At 35.5% G+C, this 23,094-nt stretch overlaps 1 protein-coding gene across 1 annotated transcript; it reads right to left on the bottom strand.

Annotated features, from left to right (window-relative positions):
- Nucleotides 1-460: 460 nt before the first annotated feature.
- On the bottom strand, nt 461-22,790 carry LOC126969253 (histone-lysine N-methyltransferase SETD2-like). Its single transcript, XM_050814623.1, has 8 exons — nt 22,765-22,790; nt 17,966-18,104; nt 17,057-17,219; nt 15,755-15,865; nt 13,542-13,645; nt 11,989-12,162; nt 9,639-9,896; nt 461-6,291 (listed from the first exon to the last, which is right to left on the bottom strand). Exons 2-8 carry the CDS (start codon nt 18,101-18,103, stop codon nt 6,133-6,135), a joined length of 1,107 nt encoding a protein of 368 aa, XP_050670580.1. The 5' UTR covers nt 18,104; nt 22,765-22,790; the 3' UTR covers nt 461-6,132.
- Between the last annotated feature and the right edge of the window lie 304 nt (nt 22,791-23,094).

The following is a 23,094-nucleotide window of genomic DNA, read 5'->3' as shown; positions in this document are numbered from 1 at the left end:
TTTCATCGACTTTCTAATCACAACGATGATAAAGATGTTTTCACTCCAATAGTATGCATATTTCTGTCTCATTCTTTGCCGGCTTCATCCTACACATTTTTGTATTTGTGTCTCTTACCTGTCGTTTCTTCCGTTGCATCCGGTTTGAAATCACAACGATTCTAAATAAGTTTCACTTCAAAAATCCAAAAAAAATTGGGAGTCGTTCTATTTCTGTTCTTACATCCCCCTGACTCGGTTTTGATAAAAAAAAATTGTACAGAAATATGATCTCTACAGATTTATTATAAGAACTTATAGATAACTGAAATAAATAATATATTTCTAACAAATCTTTCTCTTTTTCCAAGGAATGCAGTTCATGGAAGGACTCCCCTCAATGTGCATCAATAGCAGAACAAGGGAAACAATGCAAGATGTACCTCGGTACAGTCAGCAAAAAAAATTAATAAAACACACCTTCAAAAGAAATACTCTTTAATTGTTCATAGGCGTCAATCACATCTCATACAAGTTCGCACATCGTTAACATGCGTACTAGTTGTAAAATATAACTATCTTACATAATATTAAATACACTATGTACATGGAAATCTCTTATTGGCTAATGTTTAAAGTAAAACATATCAATAGCGACTTAATTTTAAGCAGATACATTTCATATTATTAATATTATGTATTTTATTTGACTGGCATAGATAATTAGCTTGGAGAAGACTACTCATATATTTTACGTGTAAAGAGTTAAATAAATAAATTAGGAAACGAACGCCTATTTAATAATCTAACTTCATAAGTATAGGAATATTCATATTCTTCTCCGCCGAAAACTCTAATTGTCTTATTAACAAACGCATTGTAAAGTTACTCCAAGTTAAAATTACTTCCCCTGTCATGTAATTCTGTAGTAACAAAACTAAGATTAAGACAAGCGGTATTATTACAAATATTTGACTTAAACATGGCTTAGATATGTGTTTTATTAAACAGTGAGCTAACTAGAACACTGTCTTAAATGTAGATTATCTTTTCTATTAGAAAACAGTGGTTAGCTTGTGTTTAACTAAAACGTAGTTAATCACAATATAAACTGAAGTGTACAGGAACAATTACGGCTGTTCCCAATATACTATCTACAGATAGAGATAAATTACTACCTTCTACTGTCAGTAATTAGCTGTCAATAATCTGAAGCTGTCCCAATATACCTGATAAGTCATTCTTATCGCCTTATATTGAGACGCGTGAATTGAAATTTCCATACAAATTTCAATCGCTGATAAGCTATACGTCATCTCATTGACAGACAGCGTGTACGGATAAAGTGAGTTACGGTCGATAAGTTTATTGGGACAGAAAAGTCAACGATAGTTACGATTTATATCTCAAGTAAGAGATAGACTGAATATTGGGAACGTCCGTTAAAGGAACAGAACGCAATTTTTGTCATCTATCTGTCATCACATAATCTAAATCTTCATATATAATATAATCTAATAAAGAATATAATCTGTTAGACACACCTTAGACAAGCTTCGACTCGTGTTTAAATATAAGCAATGTCTAAATCTTGTTTAACGCGAAACAAACAGAAAGACACAGATTTATAATAGAACTTTTTAAAACAAGTGTTCAACACAATATTACTCATATATATATTAATATAAACTTACTAACTATATGAGTTCAAAAAAAGCGTGTACACCTTCCTTAAAGGCCGGCAACGCTCCTGTGATTCCTCTGGTATTACAAGAGATTGTGGGCGGCGGTGATCACTTAACAACAGGTGACCCGTACGCTCGTTTGTCCTCCTATTCCATAAAAAAAAAAACTTTTTTGTAATTACACAGAAAAACTTAAACTTGGATTAACTTTGCGTTTATTAATAACACCGTATGTGTATTAAGTATCATAATCATTTACATGTAAAGTAATGCTACAGGTCTACTGATTAAGAAGTGACATTTATCTTAAATAATGTATAAGAAATAAATATTATTATTTCAAAAATATTTTATATTTACTTTTTTGTCATTAGTACTATTTTTTTATCTCCTCTCCTTAGACATATCTGGTTTATCATTTCAATAACTATTAATCCTAAGAATTGGATTCTTATGGATATTTTTTTTTATAAAACAAACAATTCACTAATTCAACTGTATCTTATATTCTCAAACTTATACTAAAGTTAGAAATTTTTGAATACGATAATTTTCACATAATGTGACTCACATTAAAATTAACTATTAGTAATGTAGCGAAATAAATATTAACTAATGAATTTGTAAATTTCAACAAAAAGTATTTTCATCACACGATGAAGCATGAAGAATACTAGTTATAATCGCACGTTATTTCAGAGAAACGTTCCAAACCACAATCATGTCAAAATTGAGTTAAGAACACAAAACTGGTCACGTGATTCATATTAACAAACTGACAAAAAATGGCAGCCCTACTGTGTCTCTTTAAATGACATAATGACTTAGTAGCCCAACCCACATGTATGGAATACACTAATATTTATTAAACTTTAAAAACGAATTCCTTAAAATGTGATATCTTTTTTTTCTTTTCATATTTATTAATAAAAACAAATTTTACATTGCTGTTTCAAAGCAATAAAAACCACTGAGGTTTGTACAATTGCTAAATTAAGTCCACACCGACAGTGTTTAATTAATAAAAGAAAAAATAGTTCACAATCGTTAGAAACTTAGCTATACATTATAATTTTACAAAATTAATAGTTAAGCACAATAAGTTGATCGGTGGTCAGTCAAGTCTTAAAAAGTATTTTTTTAAATTATGTTTTAAATTTGTCTCAGTCAACGAGTCGGTCAAGTCTAGGTACTATGTAAGCTGTTGTTCTTTCACCGAACGCATTGTTTGTGGCTTGGAACGTTTTTCAAGAACTACGACCAGTTATAGTTCAGATTTAATATTACATTTATACATTCTTAATTCTGACCATTTTTGAACATAGCTAAAATAGACACTATTCCGCTATGCGCGGAAGATTGAAATATTAAAGTACAGTCAGCTACAGAATTATTGCAACACACAATGGTATCTTAGGAGACATCTACAAAGATCAGCATAATTATATGAATACAATGATTGGTAATCTTAGCTCGAATAAAATAGCTTATTTATAATTTACACAAAGTTTAAAATTCATTTCCTTAATTAATACTGTACTTAAAACAGAGTTACAACGAATATTCGAGTGAAAATCCACAATAAACAGAATTTTCAAGCAACGCAGAGATCATGCTTGTATAAAAAGATAAATTTGTCAAATTATTTACGTTATATTAAAACCCACGGAGTAGTAAAAAAAGGACTCCGCGCCGTGATATTAGCAAGTGAAGCACCTTTATGCTAGTGTGTGTGCGGTTACGGGGTACACCAGTTACACAATTTTTTCTCTCTTAAATAATCATATATCCACACATACTTTTATAGAATTGTTTTTACACTTTTTCATAACGCACGACGGCATTTTTTAAATATTTTATTGCGACGCAAACTGATCTGTCACACGCGATGGCAAATCACATAATGGCGGCCGATCGGCTTGTATTAGTGTAAGTGTATGCGTGGGGCTTTACACGTTTACCGGCTTGTTTTGGTGGCTCACTGTTATGTAAGGTGACACGGAGTCCTTCTTATTTTACTCGTCCGTGATTAAAACCATATATATTAATAATTGAGAGCCATACCTATTATCTCAAAGTAACAATTTTATGGTTTATTAAATTTGGAATATTCTTACGTAACAATGCAGGATGTAGATAATTTTAATGAGACGAACTAGTGAAATGGATTTGATGGATTAAATTAATAGTATCTTATATTTTTAAATGAGCAATTCTTGTATATATAAATAATCTGAAATTCGGAAACGGCTCCAACGATTTTAACGAAATTTAGTATACAGATCTAGCTAGGTTTCAATTTAAATAAATGAAGTTTTATCCGTATTTAAATGAGAAACTGCTACAATAACATTAGAATACAAAGGTTAATTTCGCCACTATATACAAGACTATAATAGCTGAGATGGAACATTGGGTGATAGCAAAAGATCCCGGTTCGAATCCAGATGTCCTATTAGTTTTTTTTTTGTTCAAGTTTTGTACCTTCTTTAAAATCCCAGCAAGGCTCGGTCGTCCGGATATAACAATTTGAATAAGCAATAAACCACGAATTAATCAATAGTACATGAAATGTATATTTTTTATAGAAGGGGAGGGCAAACGGGTCACCTGATGGTAGGTATGTAATCACCGATGCATGTCTTGTAACACCAGAGGTATCACAGGAGCGTTACCGACCTTACAAAGCGTCGAATAAATTCTAAAACAAAAAACACGTTGGTATGTGATTGCAAGTAGTCTAATCTCCAAATAGAAAAATTTACACAAGGAAAAAGACAGTAATAAAATTACTATCACTCGATACATATTACACATCCGATTTTAGAGTATATTTTTTATAGTCAACATAAATGACAACAAAATGGACAAATTTTATGTAAATACATGATTGAAACTTACAATAATCTCATTTTACAAATAAGGAACATAATATCGTACGTATCAACACTACAAAGTCCATCCAAAACTGGTTTTACATCATAATAACAAAATAAAAGCCTTTTGGAAGATAATAAAACAAATCGAAGTTTGATTTTTGTAAATACTAGAATTTATTTATCCCTACCACAATATTATAGAATATTATGTATTCACAACTAAATTATAATCACATCAATCTATAAAATTTTAAGAGTCATACACTTAAAATAGAATAATGCGGTATAAACGTGACTAACGGCCGTTCCCAATATACTATCTACAGATAGAGATAAATTACTAACTTCCACTGCCAGTAATCTGAAGCTGTCCCAATATACCCGATGAGTCATTCTTATCGCGTTATATTGGGATGCGTGAATTGCAATTTCCATACAAACTTTTATCGCTGGTAAGCTATACGTCCTCCCATTGACAGACAGCGTGTACCTTGGTCCTTGAGTTACCATCGATAAAATTATTGGGACGGAAAAGTCGCGTTACGATTTTTATCTCAAGTAGGCCACAACCGGAGATAGACTGAATACTGGAAACGGCCGTTAGCTTGTTACACTTTTGAATTGAGGCGTCGAATTAGTCAGAGAGCTGTCAGCAAACCCACACAATGTGAAATAGAGTTCATATAAATTTATCGTGTGAACAAGCAACATTATACATAATATAAACCTGATGTATTCTGTTATCTATCTCTTGTTGCATTTACAAGGATATTTCATAAGCAAATTTACACAAATAAAATTTGAAAATCTTATGAATGATGCGGGACTCGAACCAACGACCTCAGGCGTTCCGTGCTTTTATTCTGCCAACTGAGCTAACCGTAAAATCTTATATGACTTGATCAACTCTCAGGTTGTGGCTTCATCTACAGGATCTACTTTACAGTTGATAACCTCTCATAACACTCAACCCCAATATTTACATATAAGAAAATTGACTTGAGATGTCTCTCTTGTAAATCTAAACAATTGTTTAGATTTAGGTCGTTGTCGTGGGGTTGGAGTCCCGCATTGTTCAGGTTTTTTTTTTTAATTTTATTTGTGTATTAATCCTAGAAGTGTGGGTTATCACTTTAAAAACATAACAAGTTGTTATTTTTAAGTGCTTTCATTAAATTTTTTATTGTTTAAGGAAAATATGCCATAATTTCTGGATAACGACCCTGGCAATTTACCAGGAGTTACCGCTAAGCTAACCGTCTGATATCTTCCATAACTCTTGGTCTATTTGTTCTTTACCTGAAGAGATATACTAACGCCACAGCGGCGTAAGTTTGAATCCCATCAAATATAAATTATTAAAAAATAATTATGTAACCAAAATGCTCATAGCTAGTTCTACTTCATACCGAGCACTTTTAATAACACAATTTTTTTCTTTACTTCACAACACAATTAGTTACTATGTTTATTTTAAATACTATCACATCACTTCATTTAATGTCATAATTAGTATTGCTTCAGTTTACTTACTGAGTTCAGTCACTTTATCGAACCGATTTAAACCAGTTCGACATGTTAAGCCTGTGCTAGTCGGCCTCTTCGGGCGGCCTCTTGTACACTTTGCCAAACTTAGCCATGTATTTCTTCACGAACATTTTAGCTTTAGATCTGACAGAGTCGGTTACCACCAGTTCCTCAACTGAGCGACAATGCTTCAGTTCCTTCAGCATCACGAAGTGTGTTAGCTGAAAAATATCATTATAATCAATATTTAATAAACTAGGAATAAAAAATTCGACTGTGTTATTAATAAACGCGAAGTAATATTATTCCATAATTAAAACCATCTGGATGTGTGGATGTGTGGCGGTCCTCCACTGTGCGCTTTTCAAGGAGCTTTCTTCCACGTACTACAAAGCTGTGGAATGAGCTTCCTTGTGCGGTGTTTCCGGGACGATACGACATGATTACCTTCAAAAAAAGCGTGTACAAATTCCTTAAAGACCGGTAACGCTCCTGTGATTCCTCTGGTGTTGCAAGAGAATGTGGGCGGCGGTGATCACTTAACAACAGGTGACGCGTACGCTCGATTGTCCTCCTTTTTCCATAAAATAAAATAAAAAACTTTGTCTTTAAAATAAAAAACCAAATTAAAGTTTAAAAAAAAAAATTAAGTTAATTAGCACTGCTTCTATTGAGCAGTGTAATAGCTTGTTGGAATCGGCTCCTATTGAGCAAAGTAATAATTCGATTAACACTGTTTCTATTGAGCAGTCTTACAGTTTAGTTTCTGATTTGGAATATGTTCCAAATTATTTAAATTAGTTAATAAGACAATAGGGGACTCCTCTAGCAATATAAATACACAATGTACAAGTACTAGTAAACATAATAATTGTAGTCATAAACCTGATGCACCAAAATATGCAAGGATTGTTTGGTAAAGAACTGGAACTGGAGTTACTAATGAACCATGAAAATATTGATATCTAATGTCTTACAGAACACTAGCTTAAAAAATATGAGCTCATTTTTAACTCCAGTGGTCATCAGGTGGCAAGTGTGTTTAGCAGAGAAAAGGCTACACGTGGCGGCTCTCTTATACTTATAAGTAAAACATTTAAATTCAAAGACCGTAAAGATATTATGGGCCTCTCTGTTGAAAGTACCATTGAAATAACCTGTGCAGAGCTTGAGTGTGCCATTGTTGTTAGTATATACAGACCCCCGATGCATTATATGAGTTATTTGAGAGTGTATTGGAGGAGGTTCTATCAAAATTATCAGAATCTAAGAAATATACATATTATGATTTGTGGTGACTTTAATATTAATTTATTAGAAAAATCCACCACAAGTATTAGATTCAAATCTTTGTTTAAATCATATAATTTATCAAATATTTTCTTAGAACCTACTAGAGTAACCAGCACCTCAAAAAGCTGTATTGATAATATTTTTACTAATTATAAACCTAGTTCTCAGTCAATAATTAGTAAACTGAGCTCAGACTCTTTTAATATTGAAGTAAACAAATGTACTTCAATTAAAAAGTTTATGTTTGTTCCGGTAAATAATAGGCGAATGGAGAAATATAGAGGCAATGTTTCGGAAAAACTCTCAAATTTTTATTTGAATTATAGCAGTTCTCCAAATGAGATGTATGGTGTGTTATTTAAAATAATTAAAACAGAGTTTGCTTCTATATTTACTTCAAAGACAGTCAACTCAGGTGGTCTCTTGTCATCTAATGACTAGGCAACAGCTGGTATTCACAGGAGCAAACAACGGTTATATGAACTATATAGTGAGAGATCATCATGTAATCATGATGTGTCTTTTCTTGTATATGTGAAAAAATATTCAAAATTATTTAAGAAAGTATGTACTATTGCTAAGTCAATGCATATTAGAGAAATAATTAAAAATGCTTCAAATAAAATAAAAATGACTTGGAATGTTATGTACTGGGAATCTGGAAGAGCGAAAGACTGCAAGTTTGAATATAATCTAATAATAAACAATACTAAAATCCACTCTGAGCAGGAAGTAGCTTCTGCTTTCGAGAAAAATTTTTCTGACATTCCAGTTTCTATCTCAAGCACCCTTGCCTCCTCTACCTATTAAGGAATGTGAACAAAATTTCAAATTCAGTGTTGTTAGCCCAGCAGTCTTAATTAAAACTTTCAGATCTTTAGAAATGAAAAAAACTGCTGATATATGTGGCACAACTGTAAAAATACTAAGTTCAGTTATTGGCGTCATAGCACCATATTTAGCACTAGTTTTAATTGCTGTATTGAACATGGCGTGTTTCCTGACCTTCTGAAATATAGTAAAATTACACCAATATTTAAATCGGGACTCACTTCTGGCCCGAATAACTATCGCCCTGTTTCAGTGTTAACCATAAGTACCCTATGTAAAATTTTTGAAAAAAATATTTTAAGCCAAATGTTTACTCACTTTAACACTTATAAGTTACTTCATATAAAACAATTTGGCTTTACTAGGGGACGCTCGACTACGGATGCAGGTGTTGAACTCATCAGGAATATTTTTGAGGCCTGGGAGGAATCACAGAATGCACTTGGTATCTTCTGTTATTTATCTAAGGCTTTTGATTGTGTTCAACATTCAACGCTAGTCAGGAAGCTATGTCACTATGGTATTAGAGGATCTGCGCTCGATCTTCTGATCTCATATTTAAATAATAGGATTCAGAGGGTCGCAGGTGTGAATGGCAGGAGATCTCTTGGGACTCCTCTTAGTATGGGACACAAGGGTCTATTCTTGGACCTTTCCTCTTCCTAATTTATATAAATGATCTACCGAACCTTGTAGAAAAAAACACAAGGTGATTGTTTGTGGATGACACTTCACTTATATTCAAAGTGAAATGAAGCCAAGTTTTATATGACGAAGTAAACAATGCTCTATCTGACATCATGAACTGGTTTAGCGCCAATAACTTATTGTTAAATAGTCATAAAACTAAAAATATTAAATTTACTGCGCCAAATGTCTAAAATGTAGATGCGAATATTTTATTAAACGGAGAGGTGGTAAAACCAGTGGAATTTACTGTATTTCTTGACATTACTCTGGATTCCAAATTGCAATGGGGCCCCCATATTGAAGGATTGACGAATAGGCTTAGTTCTGCAGCATATGCGGTTAAAAAAATTAGACGGTAAACTGACATAGCTACAGCGCGACTAGTATACTTTAGTTATTTTTATAGCATTTTGTCCTATGGTATATTTTTATGGGGCAGTGCGGCCGATATTAATACCATATTTGTGCTGCAGAAGAGGCCCATTCTTCTCAGGTCTGAGGCAGTCTCTTTTGAATTGGTTGTAGTTTTGTAGTGATTTTGAACCCTATTTTGAATAAAAATATTTGATTTCAAAAAAAACTTTCGTTACCACAGAATCACATGACAGGTAGATGTTATTTTAAACTTGGAGTAACTTTAGATTGAGTTTATTTCAAAGTGTTCTAATCGTGTTCTACTTGAATGGTGAAATCGGGGCTAAGTTTATTTGACTTTGAATTTTTATTTGATCGTCAGGTCGAATCATAAGCTCACCTTCCTCGCCAAATGTTTAAAGTCAGCAGTGCAGGTGATGCGGCCCGCCTTGGCCCCCGAGTGCCTGTACGGGTTGAGATGCTGCACCATGACCCGCGCCATGCTGCTCCGGAACTGCTCCTTGATCCGTCGCGCCGCGTCCGCCTCCGCTTCCGCGTCCGCTTCGCTGGCGGCGGGCGGCGGCGACGGCGACGCCTGCTTCTCGAGCTCGTCGGACTCCGCGTCAGAATCACTCTCGGAGTCTTCCAACTCAACGAACTAAAACAAATTCATTTTTTTAATTTTAATGACATCAAAAAATATATACATGGGGCACACTAAAAGTTTTGCACTTCTAGCTAATCAGAACTATTTGAAATTCGAATATTATCTTTTTTGAAACGTTGCAACCTTCTTAGGAATAAAAAAAAACAATTGGCGGGAAATCATTTGTCAAATGTTTTGAACATACATCTAAGTTCTAGTACGCAACGAAAATGGAATTAAATCGAAAAGATTTGAGATAGATGCGCTCGCGTCAAATTCTAATGCTGTTTATGACGTTTCACAGGAGACGAAACGTGGATTTAATATTTTAAACCCGAAAAAACAGCAATCTTGTGAATGGGTGTTTGAAAATGAGAACAGGCCAATAAAAGTGAGACAGGCGAGAAAATTTGGTAAAAAAAATGATCGCATTTTTTTCTCAGCTACGGGTTTTCCATCTGCACAATTCCACTTGAAGATCAAACGAATGTTAGTGCCGAGTGGTATTCTACGCTATTTCTCCAACATCATGACAACGCTTCTTCACACACGGCCAACAAAACTAGATCATCTTTTGCTTCGGAAAAAGTACAACTCATCACCCATTCTGCACATAACCCCGACCTAGCATCCTGTGATTTCTGTATTTTCCTTAAAATCAAAGACTCGATGAGAGGTTTCACTTTTACCAATTCCGAAGAGGCAGTGATAGCGTTCAATCAGCACGTGGAAAACATGCCTTCAGATCTGTGGTCCTCCTGATATAAAAAAAGCTTCCATCGCATGAAAAGATGTTTAAAATGTAAAGGAGAGTATTTTGAAAAGCAATAAACATAATATTTTGGTTATAACATGTTGTTTTTTAAGTTACGCAAAACTTTTAATGTGACTTACGTACACTGACACGCCATTGGCATTTAAAAGATATCTGTTTCCATACAGCATTCATCGTTAAATCAGTTAAAATCATTTTTTGTACAAAATGGCAACATTGCGCACTATATCGAATCGACGATTTACCAAACGATTATGAATAAGGAATTTTATTGGACGTCCGATAGGCTTGAAACACGTTTTAACTAATATAAGTAATACTACTAATTAAGAATACTTTTAATCGGTTAATGTTTAGTGTAAGATAATAAGATAAGTGTAATAATAAATAATAGTATATTATGATACAAGTGAGTTAAATTGTTCATTATGCACGAGGCTGTGGGTTGAGGCGTAAATAATCTGAGTGTCTAGTCACTAGTGTTTTATACGCACTTTTTCAACACACTTGCGAGAAAATAACATACAATAAAATATGAAAGTTATAGAAAATGGCGTCCCAAATGTGTGATAGATTACGTTTAGACATACAGCCTTCTTCAAGATTATAATTTTAGTGATAAAATATATATAATTTGTAACATATTATTGTGAATTATAAATATTTTTTCGTCTTAATTAAATAACACATTTATTTATTCTAAAAATGTAAATTGATTTTCAGCGGCTTCATACTTCTGTTGTTACAAAAATAAACAATACAACTCGGATAATTTGAAAATTATATGTTTACTCTCATATAATTTGCAGTTAGATACTAACTTAACTTTGTAGGGGTAATTCTATTTTGCACTAGTGTGTAATATTATTCATAGATCTACACCCATGCTTTAAATCCTCTATTATAGATTCTAAAATAGTTAGCTTATGTTATGGCCAACATTAAAACACCCAACCATTACATCATTCAAACGAGTGTTGTAATGAAATTCAGTACAACATTACAACACTCGTTTGGATGATATTATGGTTACTAGGACTGTCTTTTTTAAAGTAAGCAGTAAGCTGTTTCTGAATCTTTTATAGAGGATTCATCTTATGGGTGTGGATAAAGTCTTGTATGCAACTGTTGATAATTAGGTATTATTAAAACACTCATGTGAGACTATTATCACATTCGTGTTTTAATACCCCTTATTACACAACAGTTGCATAAATAACTATTATGGCCCTAAGAACGATGTAATAAGGCTCACTTTAGGAGCAAGTGTGTTGAAAATAAAATAAATAAATGACGCGGTAGCTATCGCAGTCCCGGTCTGGACCTCACCTTCAGCTCCTTCAAGTCCTTGTGCGTCAGCTGCCGTCCGCGGCGCTGCTTGGCCGCCGCCAGTACTCGCACCTTCTGCAGCAGCTTCTCGCGCCTCCTTCTCAGCTTCTCCTTCGTCTGCTTGTACCGTTTCACCTCCATCCGACCCGCCAACTTGTCTTCCTCGGTACGCGGCTGCAAATTACACAAAAATCATTTATCTTATATCTTTAAACGAGCAATTATTTTATAAATATGTATATATATATTCTGAATTTTAAAAACGGCTCCAAGGATTTAAAGGAAAATTTAGTATACAGATAGTTTCAGGGGCGATAAATTGAGGTAGCTAGGTTTCAATTTGAAACAATTGAGTTTTATCCGTGTTTTAATGGGAAACAGCTACAATAACATTAGAATACAAAGGTAAATTTCGCCATTATATACAAGACTATAATAGCTCAGATGGGACATTGGGTGATACGGATAGCGGAAGACCCCGGTTCGAATCCAGATGTCCTATTGGTTTGTTTTTTTGGTAAAGTTTTGTACGTTCTTAAAAATCCGAGCAAGACTCGGTCGTCCGGATATTATTTATTTATTTAAATTGGTACACACAACAGAGTTAGAACAAATACATGACATAAAATTATCAGGTAAATATCTAATTACAATATAGACTGGTTTGGAGACACACAAAGGCTTAGCAAAAATAAATAAGTATTAATTGCAGCGATTCATTCTTGTTCTTGTCCGATAAAAATACGCTGTCTCAGATTGTTACCAAAGTTATTATTATGTGTAATGAATTAATTTCATTAAGCAAATCGTAGAAATTGTAACATACTTACATAGTTTTTAAGCCTGTAACTAACAAAATATGGGCCTTTGTTGCCCCAATAAAGAAGTTTATTATTATTATATTATTAAGATACAATAATAATAAGCGATCTTAAACTAGCTTTAAGTAATGTAACGGATATTATACTATTTTAATATCAATTATAAGAGAGAGCATAACATTTAAATGAAAACAAATAAAAGTGAATAATATTGGTAATAGCAAATTAAGATTTTTGTAGTGAAAACTTCTTTAGCCGCTTTGGGTACTTTTTGGTAGTTGAGAATCTTATGGGTTCGCGTCACCGACATGCTCATGACTGGCGCAAGCGATAAATAAATAATTAACAAAAAAAAAATATAGATATATACCACCTATACCCAGTAGTTAGACACTTTTTGGATGGGTGAAATCCCGTGAGTTCGCGTCACCGAAATGCTTGTTAAGAACCTTGAATAGGTTACTATTACATAAATTATTTTCTTAATTATGCCAAAGGAGCTACCGTCCTCAGGCTATTAAATAATAAGTTTTATTGTACGGTATTCCTTTTTTTTTATTAAAAGTAAAATAAGCCCGCCGAGTTTCTTGCAGCTATTCTTCTTAGGTCTGGGGCATACATTTTGAATGGGTACTAGTTTTTGACTTTCAATAAGTGATATCATATCCTATTTTGACTAAAATATTTGAATTTGAATAATTGTCATATGTGTCAAATGCATGTTGTACTCACGCTGATCGGCCTCTCGGTGACCAGACCCGGTCTTCGTTTCCTCGGCTTCATGGTGAGCAGCGCGTGCTCGGGTATCAAACCGTTGTGGCTGCTTTCTTTTATAACTGTAAAAACAGGACGGTTTATATATTTTTTTTATTTATTTATCGAAATACATATTTTACAAAATGTGAACAAATAAGATACATTGTAAAAACCATAGAGTTTTGACCACAAGGCATTATCTTAGTTCACGCCTTATTTTAGTTTTATACAACCTACATACAATTATTAATATCTATAGAAAGTAACAATCGGCTAAGTACATTACTTACCTACTAATACCTACAAGAAATCAACTACAGATAATATGTACCTTACTAATATTTATTTCAACACGAAGCAACCAAAAAACAGATATTTCAAACATTTCCCAGGCATCCCATGACCATCTTATTAATTACAAATGCGATCAAAGATTACCTAGGAAATATTCCTTCAGTTTTATTTTTATGGGTCACTGCATTGAACATGAGGGCAGTTGAAATTTAAGTATTAGTTAAGAAAATGGAGATCCGCAACACCAGGGAGGTCAAGAGATGCGTTGCCGACATTTTCGGATGAAGCTCATTTTCATCTCACTGGGCACGTAAATAAGCAAAACGATCAATACTACTGTGGAATGCAATGAATCCGAAGTGCACATCTAAATTTAATCTGCCCTGCCTACTGTGCTAGAGGCCCCTGATTCGAAACCCGGTAGGTGTAAACATTTATATGATGAATATGGATTTATGGATGTTTGTTTCCGAGTCATGAATATTTATATGTATTTATGTATATTTAAGTAAGTATATTGTATTAAATATATCGTTGCATACCCATAGTACCCGCTATGCCTACTTTGGGGCAAGATAATTTGTGTCGAAGTGTGTCAATATTATATAATATTATTATTATAAATAACAGTATAAAAGTACATCTTTCATATGCCTTAAGTGATATCTATGCAATGCAATGTCAGCGCGTGGATTGAAGTTTGGTGACAGTAAATTTTACTGTTCGATTAACTGAGAGACGCGTACGCGATTGTTTATACTTTTGGACAATATTGTTTTACAAAACAAATATCAAAGTGTGTACTTTAATAATATTATAAACAGTTTTGGCAACTGAATACGTGGGAAGACGAAATAGAACTGGAGTAGAGCAGCAGTGGACAGGAATCATTGGAAGGAGTAAGAGAAAGCCTTTTTCATGACGTAAAATGAGACTAGAGACATAATATAATCTCTAAGTAAATAATGGTGCTGGAGAAGAATGCTCGGTATATCGTGGACGGAATTCCGAACCAATGAGTCCATTCTTCGGGAGCTCGGCATCAAACAGAGACTGTATACTACCGTACAAGCTCGCATTCTCACTTTCTTCGGGCATGTATCGCGACGTGGAAGCGACTCCATAAAACGCTTATTAGTGCAGGGTAAAGTCGAGGGCACTAGACCACGAGGCAGGTCCCCGATGAGGTGGACGGACCAAGTGAGGCAAGCTGTCGACGGTACCCTGCATGAATGCACGAGAAGAGCGGCAGTCCGCGACGAGTGAAACAAGCCACTAACCTCGACGTGACGACCATGACCACTCTGACAAGAGTGTAACGCCGAAGAAGAAGAAGTAAATAATATTATAGAATGTGGAGTCAAAAAATAAACTAAAGATAAAGTAAATTTAATTTATTTTTAGGGTTCCTTAGCCAAATGGCAAAAAACGGAACCCTTATAGATTTGTCATATCTGTCTGTCTGTCTGTGGATAGGTCTTCAAAAATATCTCTCCAATATAATTTTCTTCTAAACTGAATAGTTTGCGCGAGAGAAACTTCCAAAATGGTAAAGTGTCCCCCCCCCCCCCCCCCGTAACATCTAAAATAAGAGAATGATAAAACTAAAAAAACTTGCTTGCGGCTACGAGCAGAACGGGCTACTTCATGAGCATGTCCGACTCGCACTTGGCCGCTTTTTTATTTTTTTATTCTCGAGTCCTCGTTAATAAAGGCTGTTTTTTAAACTGTTCTGTCTCAATATAAAATTATATTAATTAATATACATATTTATATAACAACTAAATATAATTTTATATTGAGACACCCGGTATTTATAAAAGTTCTACTTCAATAAATCATTCCCAATACGGGAAATCGTAAGAGTTGTTACAAAAGCTAATTACTAAACCAACCTTCGTACAATCCATTAACACCTTCCACCATCTTTCCCTTGACTTGTCTGCGAACAACAGCTGCCTCGATGGCACTCATCGGCTCTAGCTCTTCCTCTGACGAACTCTCCTCTGAGTAATACAAACATAAATTTACAATATGCCCTGTGCTTCCCCGATGCATATAAAGAATAGGTAAGACCCAGGCCCAAGGGTGAAGGGTGCCCAAATTTTTTGGGTTTTTCAAGTATCCTGAGCGCGTATCAATAACCATCAGCTGAACTTCCTGCTCGCCTCGTCGCTTATTATTATAAAAAACTTCTATACAACTTTTAGAAACAATTGGTCTGCATAATATATAGTCTTATACCACAAGGGTTATTGCCGGCAATGTTATTTTATTTTTGGCAGTTGTCTGGCCATTTCTGAACTTGTATTACATGAGTGTATGTTAGAATTGTTGAATTACAAGTGGTGCATTTAAGAAAGTGTGCTTATTTAGTGATGTGTGATCCATCAGGGTGCTCAACATGATAATGAACTGATGAGTCGACGTGACTGTGTGAGTTTGGGCGATAATAATCACTTCTTTCGTCTGTCTGCGGCTTGTAACATTTGCCCATCGGGTGTTGTGTAGATTGAGGGTGAGAGATATCCATGAACGCATAGTGGCAAGAATGGCACGGGGCCAGCCATTTGAGTCACAAAAGTCACCGAAATAGCCCAAAATTAAATGATTGCGAATCCGAAGGGACAATGGGCGAGCACATATCTCGACGGACACGTGGCCGTTGGGGCCGTAAAGTCCTTGAATGGCGACCACGTACCGGTAGTCGCAGTATTGGTAGACCTCCCAATAGATGGACCGATGATCTGGTCAAGATCGCCGGAATAGGTTGGATGAAGGCAGCGCAGGACCGATCGTCGTGGAGATCTTTACCAGTGTAAGACTTTTTGCACAGGATGCCGGCTAGATTATGGGTACCACAACGACGCCAATTTCTGCCGTGAAGCAGTAATGTGTAAACATTATTATGCTTCCGCCTGAAGGGCGCCGTAGCTAAAGAATGACTGGGCAAATGAGACTTAACATCTCTCAAGGTGACGAGCGCAATTATTGCAGTGCCGCTCAGAATTTTTGGGTTTTTCAAAAATCCTGAGCGGCACTGTAATGGGCAGGGCGAATCAATTACCATCAGCTGAACTTCTCAACTGGTCCTTTACTGTTATTAAAAAAAAAAGATCTTTAGAGGAGGCCTTTGCGTCTTCCGGCTGATATAATCAACCGCTGTGTCCCTTGCAGACCATGATATTATGACGTACCGGGGGATTGGCCAGGCACCGGCGGAGTGGGGGGTATCCACTGCGGCTGCCGCAGCTTGACGTGATAGTAGAACGTGCGGCCGCGGTCGTCGGTCGCACTTCGCCACATCGACGGCAGCACGATTTCACCGTCTTCTCCTCCTTGATCATCTGCCGTCGTAGCCTGTAGAAAAAATTATATGAATAATTGTGAACGTTAAAATTAAAACTATGCGTATGAAACGGTAAATGTTGCTCAGACGGCTCGACGTATAATCAAAGAGGATGTATATACTTTATGTAATAAGAGGCGGGACTGCCTAAGTAAAAGTTGAAATTCAGTTTAGTATGAAACGTGCCGTTTGAAATAGTAGTAATTACAGTATTGCGATTGGCTACGAAGTATATAATCCGGCTAAGTTTGAAAGACTAAGTTTGCCTAAAACGTAGTGGATTTCGGCTATCTCCGTTCTTTACAAGATTATAACCGTCATCAGTTAATCTTTCAATGACTGCACGTTTCATGCAATCTAGTGAATTTTTCTTAGAGTTCCGCTAGGCGTATAATGAATATTCAGTATACTTTCGTATACTGAATGGGCCTCGAATTGGGTACACTAAGGCACTCATTACTCAAGCACATCTCACCTATAACTATGTATGTAGTAACAAACCTATCTTGGATGACACCGACTAACTTTTTCAAAGAGTGTGTGAACTTTTTTTATGTGTTGGTTATGTCTTTTAATGTTCTGGTAACTTATTATAAATTTTAATTGACATTAGGTAGGGACCGGAACTATGTAATGTTAATTTATTTTTAGTTTGCAAATTTATTATTTTTATAGCGATAGTGTGTTGTGCAGCGAAAAAAGATTTATGTATTTTATTATAAACTTACATACTTCGAGTATACTTATGTAAACTTACATCAGGCTCGTGGTTGGTGCGGGGATCCAGCGACTGCGGTTGCGGTTGCGGCTTCTGCTGCGGCGGCACGTGCGGCGGGAACGAACCCAGCTGCTGTCCAAACATGAACCCGCCCATCCCGAAACCCATCCCCATCATACTGGAAACATTTACATATATTATTATACTTTAAACTGAGCGTCGGATCCGCCGCACTCTACGGTCTTCAAGGTCACCAATCTCATGAGATTATTTGGCAAATCATAGGTTTGATGATCAACAAGGGAACAAAACTGTAAACTGCCGCCATACTAGCGTTGCCGGCTTTTTAGATAGGTGGTTTTATGAAAGTTGTGCCCTCTCTAGAACACGACGGGCGGCCGCTCAGGGAGGGATTCTCGGACTCTGGCAGTCATTTCCTACTGGAATATTATTATTACTACTTACGACTAAAATATGAGTCCTTAGAAACAGGCCATTATATATATACCTGGTATTATTTATAGATCAACACAGGCAGTTTGATAGTAAAATTAGTTAAATGCAGTGTTTTAAAATAGGTAAAAATAAATTAGGATACGACATAATTTCCGAAATATGAAGTTACGGAGCGCAGTCGCTATCGTCTGTACAGAACTACACGTGCCTATAGCAGCGTGCGATGTTATGACGTCACTTATGACGCGCCGTATGTTGTATATAAATAATGCGGAAACGATTATTACGAGGCACGACCTTCAAATCCACTCGCTTTATATTATTGAAAACAACAACTAGAGTATTTTTAGGCATATAAGAGCTCTGGACTAATAAAGTTTTTGTGTGATTTGACAAACATATATTCTCACCATTGTGCTTGTCTCCCAGAGTAGACAGAGATTATAGACCTGTATTTGTGAAGTCTGAAGTGGAAACTTCTTTAGCCGCGGTGAACACTTTTTGGTAGGGGTAAATCTTGTGGGTTAGCGTCACCGAATGGCGCAAGCGATAAATAAATTAATTTTCAGTTTGATAAAATTATTACAGAAATAAAATTTGAATAACAAAATTTTATGAACGATGTGGGACTCGCAACCACGACCTTCGCGTTCCGTGCCGGTGCTCTAACCAATTGATCAAATTTTATTTGTGTATTAGTTCGAGTCCAAATTATTAATTAAATTCATTAAGTCTTTGAACTATATAAGTACAACAACTTTTTGTATGGGTGGTATCTCGTGAGTTCGCGTCACCGAAATGCTTATAGCAGTGTATCTGTTGCTATACAGCTGACGTTTTGTGCAATATTGGTGCTGTGTATATCTTATAAGTGAAAATTAATTTTACTTTTGTCAGCAGTCTCTACAACTGCCATTTTTTTTATAATTTGTATTTGTCATGTTCATTCGTTCTGTTTATCAATTTAGTAGAATGGTGAGGTGAGGAATGAACTGTCTAAACCACGTCATCAATCCTTTGTCAATTATACTTCATTCCCACATGAGTTAAAAAAGTTTTGCGCTAAAATGTAAAGTAATAAATACCACGAGGCACATTTAACTAAATAATAATAAAAATTACATTATTAATGTTTTTTATTTATATATTTTAATTAATTTTATCTAATTAATAAAGTAATGTTATATTATACCTACTTTAATACAAAATCGGTTATTCTGTCTGATATAAAATATTTTTATTTTTTATTTATTTAACACAACATCTACCACCCACCGCTTAATATCAGCACAAGAAAACGTAGCGTTTTAAAAGCCCAGCGCTTTATATGCTTCAACATTCCTGAATGTTCACCAAATATTCTACATTTAATAAAATCAACAGACTAAAGTTAACATTTAACATCGTATAAGAGGAGCTAACCAATAGAGATGGTTTTATAGAATACGTACTGTATTTTACTGTTGGGTCATGCTGCTGACATTGATATAGTGTTTGCTCTGCAAAAGAGAGCTGTTCGTGCTATATATCAGCTTGCTTATAGACAGTCTCTCAAAGAAAAATTTAAAGAAATAAATATTATGACTGTTCATTGTCAGTGCATTTATGAAAATTTAATATACGTTCACAAAAACTGTCACCTTTTTGCTCTTAATAGTGATGTTCATTATTATAACACTAGAAATAAGGGATTGATTGTAACTAATTGTAGTAGGCTTCATAATATACATTAATAGCTTTAAGGGTAAATGTATACACTTCTATAATAAAGTTCCAGCCACTGTAATCACAAGGCATTATCTATAAATAAATTAAAATGTTTTATAAAAAAATTGCTCTGTCGTAAATCCTATTACTCCACTGCTGAATATCTAAATGATCGGACAGCCTGGGACTAGATCGTGAATATTTTATAGCGATAGAAATGACTGTACATTATTGTATATTTTTATTGAAAAGAGCGCAAAAAAAGAATGCTGGGAGAGTTTCTTGCGCCGCTTCTTCTCTCTCAGAGCGCCATTTGTTTCCGAAGCGGTAGTAGTATCTAGTAGTTATTAGAAATGACATCAAAAAGAATTCTAAAGGAATAAATTTTCAGAAAATAAATGCTTTTTATGCCTTTAGAAAGAACATGTTGTCATACTCATGGAACATAGTATGCGGTAGTTAGTCGCCCGTAAGTTACCGTGCCGAACGGTCGTATGTAAAACATCTATTAAATAAACAGTACATTTAGTTCCGCGTCAGTGTTTATCTCATCCCTGAACACCCAATCCTAAAAACAGATACATCTTTGTATTTTTTCGCATAGTTACGCCTTAGCCTAAAGAGGATTACTAAAATCTGACTAAACCGTGAAGTGATGTAGCCTGAATATGCCTAGATATACTGATAGATCTCTGGCAAATAATAGCTAAATTCGTAATGTTAATTCATTCTGCAATAATTAATATTTTTTATTATTCTCTACAGTTTGGTATGCAGGCACTTTAACCTCCAAAGCTCTACGGATTTATTGGTGATGTGCATTACTTGGCCACTGATATAGGTAATAGTTTTCTTTTTGTTCGGATATTAGCAAACACACAATACTTTCAAATATGATGATGGAAAGTTAATTAGATTCCCTCGGCATTTCATAAGAAGGGCTAAAATATATTCATTTATTTAAGTCTTCTCTCAGTACTTATTCTTATTCGACCTATCATTGTAAGCACACAAACTAAAATATCTCATAGTTCAACAAGTGTATTACAAGATTTTTACATCCACGTTTCCACACTCCATATAAGAATATTGAGAAAACAAGGTTCAACTGAAAGAGCTTTGCCGTTTTTCAGCTGTTTTAGGGCCATACTAATCTCGTACAGGCTGACATCTGGTATTATGTATTATTTAACTTCGGTATTATGTTGGGTTAATTTGGCTCTTGGGTCTGCAGCCTTGTTGGTATTAGGTGCACGTGCAGTCATGTATAACTGTCAGTAGAACTTCTCGACTTCCCTCACTTCGGGTTTAAGGACTCTACCCACTACAACGTATCATACCATGACCGTGCTATGAGCGTATCAGACACGACAAGCAATACGATACGCTCTACTATGCCCACTAGAGCGTATCAATTACGTATCAAAGTCGTATGTATCGGCTTTAATGACCGGAGCGTCAGCATATCATCTCATTATCATCCGCATGACAAGCCCGTGCGTAACCATTTTAGTGACGGGAGGGTCCGCATATCATCTCCGTATCATCCGAGTACCATATCCGAGCGGTCCCTGTGCGCTGTTGTCGCGTTTGTAGTAATTCACCTGATTGGCAACGCGTTTATAACGGCCATCTTCTGCGGTTATAACGCGGGTACTCACCATTTCTGCGCGCACCGGTGTGGCAACGTCGCGTGTCATGCACAGAGCGTATCGCCACCGGCAAAATATTCTCGCCGACAATACTTGCCGCTCCGTGCATGGCATGCTACGGTGCTGGTCGGTAACGGAACGGGCTAGTGGGCATGGTCTCATACTTTTTAATACAGAGAATATTTTTTTGCCTGACACGTTCATAGCACGGTCATGGCATGATACGTTGTAATGGGTAGAGTCCTTTAGACAAAACGACCCTGTCACCGGTCTTCTGCCTCGTCAATTGGCTCCTCTGCCCAATAGACAAATCTCGTGCAAATACTGTTACGCTCTTTTGTTATCGTATAAGTGTTCGGTACAATATCAAAAATGGTAAAGGACGCTTGAAGTCAGTGCATCATGACGAATCCAAATAATGGTGCTTATCCCTTGAGGCGCCAATCATACTGCTGACGTCTGCTATCAAAACTACCGTTGAGTGCCAAACCAGACGTCGTACGTCTGCTTGGCACACAATGGTAGCAGATATTTTTCGTTAAATATACACAGAGTAAGACAGGCTATACCCGATATACACGATATACCACAAGAAAGGTAATTTAACAGACTATAAAAGTAAGAATATTTAATTTTAAAACTTTATCTGTGTAAATACGACAAGCCGTCAAAATGCGGTCAGCCGATTAGCCATACTTTAAACGAAATTTGTTTAAATTACGCAGTATCTATTGTTTATGTATTCTTACAAAGCGCTAGTTTAATAACAAAAGCATTGACGTTCGTTTTTATAAACAAGCCGAAACACTTCAAAAGCAATAAATTTTATAGTAACACGAGCCCGTTGAAATTAGCGTCGGTAACGAGCGGCGGCTTAAGACGGACATGTGCGTCACGCGCATCTTAGACAGTGACGGGTTATGGGTTGATCTAGATGCAGACTCAAGAATCTAATAGTAAGTCCTTAATTGAAGGAATACGATGGGACGTTTCCAATATACATTGCCATCCAGATGACAGTACCAGGTATGGTGTATACTCCGGCCGTGCAGATCTCCCAGGAATACTCGAGTGCCATAGGTGTTTCTTCTTTAGAAGCCACTCTGAATTCTGAAGAATCCAACCATATCAAGTGTTACTTTGCAAAATTTTAACAGTTATAAATAAAAATCTCAAAACAATTTGTTGCTTTTACAACAAGATCCCAGAAAATGTTCAAAATCAATACATTAAGAAAATCAAAAGAATTGATAAAAAACATTTGTGTGGTAACTTGGTTACTATAACATAAATGACTTTCTTAATGATACCACAGATTGGAAATGGAGCGACCGCCCTTAGGCTATTAAGTAA

Source organism: Leptidea sinapis, chromosome 17 (assembly GCF_905404315.1).
Source record: "Leptidea sinapis chromosome 17, ilLepSina1.1, whole genome shotgun sequence".
NCBI lineage: Eukaryota > Metazoa > Arthropoda > Insecta > Lepidoptera > Pieridae > Leptidea > Leptidea sinapis.
Note: the sequence above shows the minus strand (reverse complement) of the source record. Positions and strands in the feature narration are given on the sequence as shown.

Bases quoted from the DNA above. Each gene is read 5' to 3' on its own strand.
- LOC126969253 (XM_050814623.1), bottom strand. From the start codon at position 18,103: ATGATGGGGATGGGTTTCGGGATGGGCGGGTTCATGTTTGGACAGCAG. The intron at 15,866-17,056 runs GTACGTCATAAT...TGTATTACTCAG, and splicing joins GGTGCCTGGCCAATCCCCCG to AGGAGAGTTCGTCAGAGGAA. The intron at 9,897-11,988 runs GTGAGGTCCAGA...AATTTGTTTTAG, and splicing joins AGGACTTGAAGGAGCTGAAG to TTCGTTGAGTTGGAAGACTC.